Source organism: Neomonachus schauinslandi, chromosome 10, assembly GCF_002201575.2.
Source record: "Neomonachus schauinslandi chromosome 10, ASM220157v2, whole genome shotgun sequence".
NCBI classification, from domain to species: Eukaryota; Metazoa; Chordata; class Mammalia; order Carnivora; family Phocidae; genus Neomonachus; species Neomonachus schauinslandi.
Window position 1 is genome coordinate 7,274,388 of NC_058412.1, and position 11,441 is coordinate 7,285,828.

General features: G+C 50.6%; 1 protein-coding gene across 1 annotated transcript; it reads left to right on the plus strand.

Moving 5' to 3' along the window:
• Nucleotides 1-956: 956 nt before the first annotated feature.
• KLF11 (Kruppel like factor 11) lies at nucleotides 957-10,405 on the plus strand. Its single transcript, XM_021697452.1, has 4 exons — nucleotides 957-1,167; nucleotides 2,856-3,125; nucleotides 4,827-5,787; nucleotides 7,698-10,405. The coding sequence occupies exons 1-4, from the start codon at nucleotides 1,126-1,128 to the stop codon at nucleotides 7,976-7,978; spliced, it is 1,554 nt and encodes a 517-aa protein (XP_021553127.1). The 5' UTR covers nucleotides 957-1,125; the 3' UTR covers nucleotides 7,979-10,405.
• Nucleotides 10,406-11,441: the final 1,036 nt, after the last annotated feature.

Below are 11,441 nucleotides of genomic sequence, written 5' to 3' on the forward strand. Positions count from 1 at the left end.
GGCTGCACCCACCCGTATCACAGCTCGGCAGCCGTGGGCCGTGTGGGCGCAGGAAGGGCTGCCCCACGCTGAGCTGCAGGCTGTAGGGGCACACGTAAACACAGCCTGGCCCCTGATCAGCAAGAACTTAGAGCTGCAGAAGGGGGTAAACCACACCCAAGTACAAGGGGGAAGAAAGATGCCAGTGGGTATCTCTCTCATTCAAGCCAGAGGAGTCCCAGAGGGGGTGACGCTTACACGGGGTTGGGAAGAATGGAGGGTGTCAGCAGGCACCTTTCAGATCTTGGTTCACCCTACCCCCACTTAAAAGAGTGGAAACTGGGGCCCAGAGGTGCCTGGGAAGGGGCGTCAAAGGCGGACCCACGTCTAGAAGCTTGGGTTCTGGGTGCCTGCAGAAAGGAGCCACGGATGCAGAAATGTCACCTGGAGCCAGCCAGCTTTCAAAACTCCTCCCCATCGGGGAGGCACTCCTAGGAGCCAACCGGAGATAAATTAAAAACAAAAACAAAAACAAGCAAGCAAAACCTGGTGGGTTCCCTCTACGGGACGAATTCTCTCCATGGGGGCCTGCACTTGGGCAGGGCGCGGGCGAGAGCCCTTTAAGTACGACCCCCCCCTCCCCAGCCAGTCCTGCCCAGGGACTTCCCCGGCCCCATCTGCACCGCCCTTCCCTCTGGCCGCAGCCGCCGCTGCCGCCGGGACCTTTCCCCTACTTTCCAGGGCCCCCAGGCCCCGCCCCTCACTCAGACCAAAACACGTGCCGCATCCCGCCCTGCCAGATCACGCCGCGGCCAGGCTCCGATCACGCGGCTCCCCGCGGCGCCCATTGGCCGGCGGCGCAAAGACCGGGCGCGGATTGGCTGGCGGGCGTCCGGCCCCGCCCCGGCGGGGCGCGGTGTATTTTGGTTTGCCTTCGCGCCACGCCCCCCCGGCCGCTCCCTCCGCGGCCGCCCCGCCCCTCCCGCACCGCGAGGGCCGCGCCGGGGCAGAGCGGCGCGGGCGGGCGGAGGCTCCCGCCGGCTGCAGGGACTCCGGGTCGCCGCCTCCTGCGGCGCAGGTGCGGGTGGAGCCGTGCGCCGAGCTCCCGCCCCGCAGCTGCTTTGTTGCCTCCGGGCCGCCGGCACCATGCACACTCCGGGCTCCGTGGGCCCGGGAGACGCGCGTGCGGTGAGTGGACGCCCATCTGAGCGAGGGGCGAGGCGGGGACGTGCCGCCTGTGCGGGTCCTGGGCGCGGAGGAGGGCGGAAATGCACGGGGCTTTGCCGCGGCCGCACGGTTAGGGGCGCAAGGGGACCCCGGAACTGGGAGGGCCAGGGGACGCGCCCGGCCTCCCGGGGGCGTGTGCCCCGCGCCGCCCTACGCGTAGCTTTGTCTGGCGTTTCCGCAGCGGCCGCCGGCTCCCGGCGCGGGGCTATTTCCAGCCATGACGTCACCAGGCCGTGTGAGGAGGAGGCCGTTGGGCGGGGCGCGGCTGGCGGGAACGCGACATGCGGGCGGCAGGGGTGCGGCAAGCGGGCGGTGGAAAGGGAGGGGGGCGGGGCAAAAGCTGGCGGGAAGGCCGCGCGGGGTGGGTGGAGGCAGGGGGTGGGGCAGAGCTGGGAGGAAGGCCTTATGTAGGGGGTGGGGCAAAGCTGGAAAGGTGGTGTGGTGGGGCGGGGCAAAGGGGGTGGGGCGGGGCACAGTTGGCGGGAAGGCGCACGCGGGGCTGGGTGTGGGGGGGACGAGGTAGGGCGCTGTTCTTAGCCACGGCCCCTTGGTGTCGGGGCCTGAGGGCCACGGGGAGTTAGTTGGCTGGCTAGACCTAGGACTTTGGTCGTCGAGACTGGAGGACCCCGAGGGCCTGAGACAGAGGTGTGGGAGCCCTGCGCGCCTCCGGACCTCCCGCCCATGGCGGCAGAGCGAGCAGGAGGCAGCCCCACGTCTGTGACCTCAGGGTTCCGGGGCCCGGGCTGCGGACGAAGCTGGGCCAGAGTGGCGCTTGGCCGCCTTACCAGCATGCCCTGCCGGGGGGGACCTGACGCGACAGAGGGGTTTGACGCTCGCTGGGGCAAGCCAAGTGGAAACATGTATCTTTATAGATGTAAAGGGTCTTTGGGAAGGGATGAGTTGATTCCAGTCACTTCTCTTCCCACCCCCCCCCCCCCCCCCCGAAAAAGACCGGTGTGACACACAGGACAGACATCTGTCTCTTGGGCCGGCTAGATCTTTTAAAATTATTCTTCTTATCTCCTGACTGCGGCAGTAAGGAGTGACTTGAGTGTTCCAGAGTCTGAGGAACAAGGCTCAGCCAGCGTGGGCCCCCCCTTCCTGGCACCCATGGAGTTGAGCCACTGGAAAGTTCTGCCCATGGTGATGCCCTGACTTGAGAAGGTTGTGCTGAGTGCTTCAGAGAGTTGCCAGAAATGCATCTGCAGGGACACTCTTCTGCTGGCTTTGCCAACTCTGAAGAGCCATGTGTCCTTTCAGCCAACTGAAGGCTTAGAGTCGGTGTCCGTTTCTCTTGGCTGGACAGTGTCACGCTGGCCACTTTGGCTCACACCTCCGGGATTAAAGTCTTGCGAATCATTACCGAAGGAAAACACGAACTTAACTTTTCTTAAGAATCAGTGTTTTCCCGTGGAAACTGCTGGCCAGCCAAGTCCAGTCGTCTTCATTCTTCAGAACATTGGCTTAAAAGTGAAATTGTCGTCAGTGTTCTGTTGACATATTTTCCTAGAATACAGAGCGCGTTGTGTGTCGAGTATGGTGTGTTACGTGCATGGTGCAGGCGCCTGGTGTACGTACCCACGTGCCCATCAGGGTTGCCCTCTCTTTGTCCCCTGGACTGAGAAGCCATTGTGTTCTGTCGCCTTTAGGTTGACATCATGGACATCTGTGAGTCGATCCTGGAGAGGAAGAGGCATGATAGCGAAAGGTCTACCTGCAGCATCTTAGAGCAGAATGACATCGAAGCAGTTGAGGCTCTTGTTTGCATGAGCTCCTGGGGTCAAAGATCCCAGAAAGGTGACCTATTAAAGATAAGACCCCTCACCCCTGTCTCTGACCCTGGGGATGTCACCAGCATGGTGCATGTGGACGCAGCCGCATCTGAGCTACCAAAGGACTTCGACTCTTTATCGACTCTGGTAAGAAGTGGGGAGAAGAGCGTTTTTTGTAATGACTAGAGTATGTTAAATAAATGTGCTGAAGGACTTGTGGGTAGATTCATTGGGATGCTGGTAGGCCAAGTGCATAACCTCCTCTTGGGTGGGTCCTAAGGGTGAAAACTTCTCTTACTTCTCGAAAATATGCTCTTTCCATTAATAGATTATAGCTTGCAGCCACAGGGTTAAAATGTTCATAGGAGGAAACCTACAGATTGATGCGAGAAAGTCAAATGTACTGGCTTCCGTGGGGAGTTGCAGGGTGGGGGCTTAGCTTCCCCCAGAGGACCCAGTGTGGAATCAGGGTGCCCGGGTGGCAGCTAGAAGCAGTCTGCGCTTTGGCACCAGCCTTCATTAGCGAGGTTGAAATGCTGGCCCCTCCCTCCCCGGAGCAGCCCGTTTCTTACTTGTGTGAGCTGAGTGCAGCCAAGCACGGTTTTTGGTTTTGTTTTCTTAACTTGCTAGGGCTACAGAAGTGCTGGGAGAGATTACTTCTCAGCTTGGAGAAACTGAGAATGGGCTAACAGATGTGCAAAGTAGAATCTGATTATCTTGAGTTGGAAGCTTGCACTGGAAGGAGAGTGTGGAAAGCAGACTTGGGAAGAGGGAAGAGAAGGAACTCGTGGGCAGTGGAGAGAATTGTACAAATAATGGGCCAGAAGCACCTCACAGAGCTACTTGGCATTGAGCTCCCCCACAGGGGGGCTGACAGTAAGTGGGAGCTGTTGGGTGCTACGGAGAGGCTTGGTTCAGTCAGAGCCACTGGTTAGAGCGTAGCCTCTGGGAGAGCATTCCGACAGGTTTTCACCTGGCATCCACTAGGCACTGGGTAAGTGTGTGTTAAATGATTAGCACTGGGATTAAAAAAAAAAAAAAAAGATTTGAGAATCAAAAACTATTGTGAAAAGCTCTTATTTTGAATGTAAATTTGCTTTCTCATTTGTGGTCCTAATACTTAAAGTGCTTGTTTCGGTGGCTATGCAAGCCCACAGGTGGCACTGACGTTCTTAAAACTAAGCAAATGGGTTGGTTTGGGAGAGCTCAGGAAATGGGGAGAAGCCTACAAAGTAAAATACTTCATGTAGTATTGAAATTCACTGGGTGCTGTTGTGAGCAGGCTTAGACGAGTCTTTCCTAGATACTTTTTTTTTTTTTTAAGATTTATTTATTTATTTATTTGAGAGAGAGAGTGAGAGAGAGAAAGAGCACAAGAGGGGGGAGCGGGAGAGGGAGAAGCAGACTCCCCACCGAGCAGGGAGCCCGATGTGGGCCTCGATCCCGGGACTCCAGGATCATGACCTGAGCCGAAGGCAGTCGCTTAACCAACTGAGCCACCCAGGTGCCCTTTCATAGATACTTTTTAAAAGGCATTTGGGGGCGCCTGGGTGGCTCAGTTGGTTAAGCGACTGCCTTCGGCTCAGGTCAAGATCTTGGAGTCCCGGGATCGAGTCCCGCATCAGGCTCCCTGCTCGGCGGGGTGTCTGCTTCTTCCTCTGACCCTCCCGACCCTCCCCCCTCTCATGCTCTCTCTCTCTCAGTCTCTCTCTCAAATAAATAAATAAAATCTAAAAAAAAAATAAAAATAAAAGGCATTTGGGGCATGGTGATCAAAGTAAGTCCCTTTTAAAATTTAACCACAACAACCTTTTCACACAGGAATTTTTTTTTTTTTTTTTTTTTAAGTGCATGACTCCTCCTCAGAGCCCTGATCTTGTGGAGCCATCGACAGGGACACTTGTTCCTTCTCAAGTAACTGATTCCAAAGCATGCATGGTCATGGCCATCCACCCAGCCTCCGCTGGGGCCGCCAAAGTGCTGAGCAGGAAGGCGGAGAGGGGCCTTCCTGGTTTGAAGCCAGAGCCACCGGAGCCAGCCTCCAGCCCCCCCTGCAGGCCCATGGTGACAAGTGTCATCCGCCACACTGGGGGGAATCCTGCTCCTGGCCACATTCCTACTGCCCAGATTCAAGAATGCCAACTTCCCGTTAACAGAGGAGAAGCACAGATTTTGGGACATACTGAAGCTTTGCTGGACACACAACTCACAGATAATCTACTGACCACTAACTCAGTGTCGTGTCAGCCTTGCTTGCACAAGTCTGGTGGCCTGATCCCCATTGACAAAGGCCAGCAGGCAGGGTGGCCTGTTGCAATTCAAACCTGCTTACCAAAGAATTATGAAAGTGACTTGCCAAGGAAAGCCACCCCTCTGATTTCCGTCCCTGTCCCCAGTTCTCCTGTCTTTTGCCAAATGATCCCTGTGACTGGACAGAGTGGCATGTTACCAGCTTTTTTGAAGCCTCCTCCCCAAGTGTCTGCAGGGACTGTCAAACCCATCCTGCCCCATGCTGCTCCCGTGCCCCAGCCTGTGTTCGTGGGACCGCCTGTGCCTCAGGGAGCTGTGATGCTGGTCCTGCCCCAGGCGACCCTCCCCCAGCCTGCCACCTCTTCATCCAGTGTCGTGGCTGTGGGCAATACCAAGTTCTTGCCCCTTGCGCCTGCCCCAGTCTTCATTGCCTCCGGTCAAAACTGTGCCCCTCAGGTAGACTTTTCCCGAAGGAGAAATTATGTTTGCAACTTCCCAGGCTGCCGGAAAACCTACTTCAAAAGTTCCCACCTCAAGGCTCACCTTCGCACCCACACAGGTGAGTACTAAGGCAGGTAGGCCATTAGAACTCCAGAGCCTGTGTTGAAGAAACACACGCTAAGCCTTCCTGGAGTGGGAGGGAAACATGAGAAGCACTGGAAAAGGTGGAAAGTTGGCTGTTTTTCTTTGGTTCTGAAAAGCCTTCATAGTCTTGTAGGGATTGGGATTAACATTAGTACAACCGTCATTGGTTTTTCTAGAACATGCCATCTGCTCATCCCAGTAGATAAAATGTAGTATAGTTCTAGGATTGTGGTCCCTTTGATAGATTTTTAGGGTGATGCTCATGTTGCCCCTTTTTCTTTACATTGCAGTAGACTCCTCAGTCTTTGCGTTTTAGAAAATGTGCATTTCACATTCAATAAACATCAATGTAACTTATTTTGGTTCACTATGGGGAGAGGTCTGTAAAGTGTGGAAAAGTTTGAATTCGAAAATACGTGAACTTTAAGGGGATGTAGTTTTCTTATGTTGGGAATATATAGTTTTGAATTCAGAAGGAGAAGTCGTACAAGAAACTATAATGACTTAGTGATACCTTTTTTATCTCATCAGCCTGGTCCAAGAGAATTTTTGGCAATGTTAGAAATATTCTCTGTCCAGTTAAGGTAGCTGCTAGCTGTATGCTTAAAAAGTGGACAGTGTGACTAAGGGAGTAAATTGTTCATTCTCATTGAGTTTACCTTTACATAGCTACATGGGGCTGGTGGCTACCATGTTTAACGGAGGTCTGGTAGAGCTGCTGCTTTAGTAGATTCGGTTAGAATATTTCAGATGTTCTGTGGCACTCTTGTTCTTTGAGTTAGTGTTCTGCTGTTTTGTTTTGAAGGCTCCTATGGTTAAATAGTGTGTTAAACTCACCTTTGAGAGGTTCACACACATACGTGAGTGTAAGCACAGTAACAGGTTGCACGGAGTCTGCAGTGAGGATGTGTTGCATAAACTCTTTGATCATGGAACCCCTTTCCACCAAGATGTCTGCTAACGGCCTGTAGGACAGCAGTGAGTTGTGGAATACAATGTAGGAAGGGCTGAACTGGAAGAAGTTACTATTGTATTGTCTTCCAAAATGCATTTCAGATTGGTGGTAATAGTTCATTATAGGTCTAATCATGGTGGCTCCCACTCAACGAATGGAAGAGAGTCTAACAGATAGTCACAGATGTATCGAAGCAAGTGGGTGCCTCCAAGGGGTTGTACTTTTTTTTTTTTTTTTAAAGATTTTATGTATTTATTTTGTGGGGGGGGAGTGCCTGCATGGGCTCAAGAGCGCGCACACAAGTTGGGGGGAGAGGCAGAAGGAGAAGTAGACTCCCCACTGAGCAGGGAGCCCGAGCCAAAGGCAGATGCTTAACCAACTGAGCCACCCAGGTGCCCCTAAGGGGCTCTACTTTTGAGGGAAGGAATTATTCCTTTCAAGAATCTTCCCCCTACCCAAAACTATAACAATGAGAGATTATTTTTATTTAAAAATATCTTTTGAGGAGCACCCGGGTGGTGCAGTCTGTTGGGTATCGAGCTCTTGGTTTCGGCTTGGGTCATAATCTTGGGGTTGTGGGATCGAGCCCTGTGCGAGGCTCCACGCTCAGAGTCTGCTTGAGACTATGTCTGTCCCTCCCCCTTTCACGCTTGCGCATGCTCGCTCTCTTTCTCAAATGGGTAAATCTTAAAAAAAAATCTTTTGAAATGTGAGATGAGTCTGACATCTTTGGGCCCTGACATATATCTTAAGTGTGGCAACAAAAAAATGGAGGATTTCCTGACTTTTGAATAACTCAACACCAGAATAACAGGATACTACTTTCTTAGATTTTGATGAACAAAATTTCAAAACGACATGAATTAACCAGCTTGGGTAAGATGCTGAGTGTTTACATTTTCTTTGATGTGTGTTTTCTCCCCTCTTAGGAGAGAAGCCTTTTAACTGTAACTGGGATGGCTGTGATAAAAAATTTGCTCGTTCTGATGAACTCTCTCGCCACCGCAGAACTCACACTGGGGAGAAGAAGTTTGTGTGCCCCGTGTGTGATCGGCGTTTCATGCGCAGTGACCACCTGACAAAGCATGCCCGGCGCCACATGACTACCAAGAAGATCCCTGGCTGGCAGGCAGAGGTTGGCAAACTGAACAGAATCGCCTCAGCAGAGAGACCCGGGAGCCCACTTGTGAGCATGCTGGCCTCTGCATGAAAGGTCAGCCAGGGACTTGCCCATGGGAATTTTAAAAAGCATTTTTCAGGAATGGAACTGATGGTTTTCTCTCCCAAAAAAAAAAAGAAAAATTGTTTTAGGGAGTAGGAGAAAGTGGGGAGCTGGTTCTGATGAAAGTATGTTAACTTTTCCTTTTTGGTTGGGACCCTGTTCAAAATCTTGTAGTTTCAGAAGTTTTTTTGAGGAAATGGAAGAAAATTTGATCATCTAAATCACCAGCATTCAAACCGACATTTCGGCAATAAAGTTTACAAAATCTGGATTTTTACAACCTTTCTATTCATGTTTTGTAGAACTGAGACAGGGTACTAATTTTTATACTGTTTTTTATTAAAGTATTTATATTGTTGGTGTTCAAATCACCAATTTCTAGATAGGTGATTTTACAGTCTTCTTTTCAGTGTTCAACAATGGTTTTCATAATAACTCTACATTTAGTAAATTTGGCACATTATTCAGCCACAAAAAAAAAACAAAACAAAGAAACAAAACTGCAAGTCTGTCATCAGGGCTTTTAGATCTAAGAATTTTTTAGAACCAGAACTAGTTGAATAGAGGCTTCTTAAATGGGGCGGTGGGGGGTGGGGAGAGAAGAACTTGCATTTAGCTTTTTCATAGCATTTTCAAGAGAAATTCCAGGCAACAGTTCCTTTAAGGCTGTAGCCCAAGGAATTACAATTTTGGTTAAGTAGAACTAGTCATTTACCTGTGTCCATGGTGTGACTTGTAAAGAATGTACCCCAGAGGATGTTTAAAATACCTGATAGATACCCAGTGAACAGTGAGCTGTAGGATCTGAGTGTCTGTGTCTTTGGGGGCCATTGCTCTGCTGAGAGCAACCTAACTCAGTTTCCTGTTTGTACCTCAAACACCAAAAAAAGATAACGTAAGCACTCAAACCCAGCCACTTTGTTAATTGTCTGTTGACTTCTTTTGCTGTGGCCTTATAGTATTTTGCGAGTAGAAGAACTTCTTAGAGAAGAAGAAAAAGTCCTTATTAGTTGGAGGAACTTTCCACCAAAGTACAGTTTATCTGAGGTGAAGTGTACATGCAAACAGTCCAGCTCCAATATTCTGATTCCCCTAATTATTAAATATTAAGAACTGCAGGAAATGCAAGTTAGACTTAAGGCAGTAATACTACTGTGCTTTCTTTTCATTCATGTTACTTGAAGGGAGTTGATCGAACTGAATTACTTGGAATGGGGTGTTTTGCAGTGTGCTTAGAAAATAGACCCATGGCACCACTTTGAATCCGTGTGATCTCAGGTCCTAATTCTCCAGAGACGGCGGCGCTGGGGTCCGGGAAGCCACTGAGCTTGCTTGTGCTGGGTGGCGTCGGGAATCCAGGCGACACGATGCATGCAAGGAACATAGGAATGTTGCACTGCTTTGTGAGCCTGGGGATGGGTTTTTTTTTGTGTATGTGTGCCATGTGTATTTAGATTTTTGTCTTTGTCTCTTTGTTACTGGCATTTACTTTTATTAAAATGATGGTATGGTGAAATACTGATTAAATATGATTAGGTTTTATGTTTGGGTCCTCTAGTCTGATAATTGTCACCTGGTCAGTCACTGGATGTTACTTGATACCCAGTAAGTTGCCCTTTGGTATCAACTGCTCAGTGACCTACACGTCCGAGTGCTGGCTGTATGTTTAGGTGGCGTTCATATTTTTGGACCCTTCATAGTTGAGTATTCCTGCAGCTCATGAGACAATACTGTTGCAAGAGAACCGTAATTAAATGTATATAGCTCATGCTTCCCCACCACCCAGTCTCTTCTCCCGCTTCCATCTTAAATCAACATAAACATTTCTGACTATGTATATGCCGTTAAGTGGCATTAAATTTGGATATTTTTCTTAATTAACGCAAAATACTGGAAGTCCGACTCATGTTCTGGTGGATAATACAAGGTCTTTGAGTATTGGATTACTTGTCACATTAAAGTTTATTCTCTAGGCAGTGTCGTTTCTAAAGAATAGATGGGTTAAGATGGTTTTGATTTATACTTCCATTTCCTGATTAGATTTAGAAATACCTTCTGTAAACGACATCTTTTCTGCCCCCCTCTGTTTGTTGACTGAAAGACTGTAAGTTGGGAGAGTGTCCATCTGAAAAACACTCTCCTGAGAACCAGAAACCCTGGTGTTCTCAGCGTGGAGGCCCCCGGCCGGCGGCTCTGGGCGTCAGGAGCGGAGCGTGCCGCGGCCTCCCCCGGTGCACTTTATTGCTGAGCAATTTTGCTTGATCTTTTTTTGCCTTTGAGCCTTTTTAAGTAGTTTCAGTAATAAAATTTAAAATGTTTTGGAATTATGTTTTGTGTAACAGACTTGGACTTATTATTTAAATGAATATGTGTGATGTAACTTTTTTCTTTGAATCCTATAAAACTTTTTTGATTTGCAAACTGGACTTGCGTCCTGTGTCATGAGGCTGCTTCAGAATGTACCCATATCTTTTCAGCAGAGTCTACAAAATTTATTGTATGTTGGCCCTGCCTAACCCTCCTCTCTGTTTTCTGGGCTTCTGTTCAGCTCCTGGGTGCCCTTTAGATTCCTTGGAGGACTCTTTAGGAAAGAAATGTGTGCAGAGGCCGCGTCTGTGTGGGCTCTCTGACGCCGCTCTGGGTCCGACAGGGTGGGACCGCGGGCTGGGGGGCCTGTGACAGGAGGCCGAGTGAGAGGGAGTCTCTTCCCTCCCTCCTCCCCCCTCCAGCCCAGGCTGTACAGGTGTGTCGCTGAGCCATGGTCTTCACTCCTGCTCTTGGGGTATGTTCTCTCCCGAACCTTCTGCGGCGGGGGCTCTGCATCCACACCTCCCTGAAGGAGCTGAGATCTGCATGAGTTCACGCCTCCGTCGTCATGCTTGTGTGTCAGCAGCCTTGGACAGAGCTGATCGCCCCCCACAGGCCACACTCTCCCGCTTTCCTGGTCCTGCACTGTCTGCTCTTGGCTGGGGCCCCTCCTCTCCCTGACCCTTTTTCTACTCCCCTCACAACCACGGTGATCGTTTCCAGTCTCGGGCCTTAGATAGAAATAACCTCTGTACCGTGGAGACTCCGTGTGTGTATCTGTCCTTTGCACCTCTAACCTGAGCATCCGAGTCCCCCTTCCAGCTGTCTACTTGACGTGTGTCCAGTCGGCATCTCAGACTTAACCAAGCTCGTCATCTTCTCTCCCATGCTCACTTTTCTCACGGTTAAGCCCACTGTCTTAAAAAAGAACAGGGAGTCCATCCTTCCAGCCTTCAGGTGTAAAACCTTGGAGTCACCTGCACTCCTTTCTCACTTCACACGCAATCTGTCGCAGTCCGCTGACTCCCCGCCTTCCGAAGCTGGGCCCCCTGGGATGTGATTCAATAGGCCACACTGCTCCTGGTCGTGTGTGTGCGCAGGCGGCGGGCTGGGGGTGAGGGGTTGGTAAATAAATGATCATAAT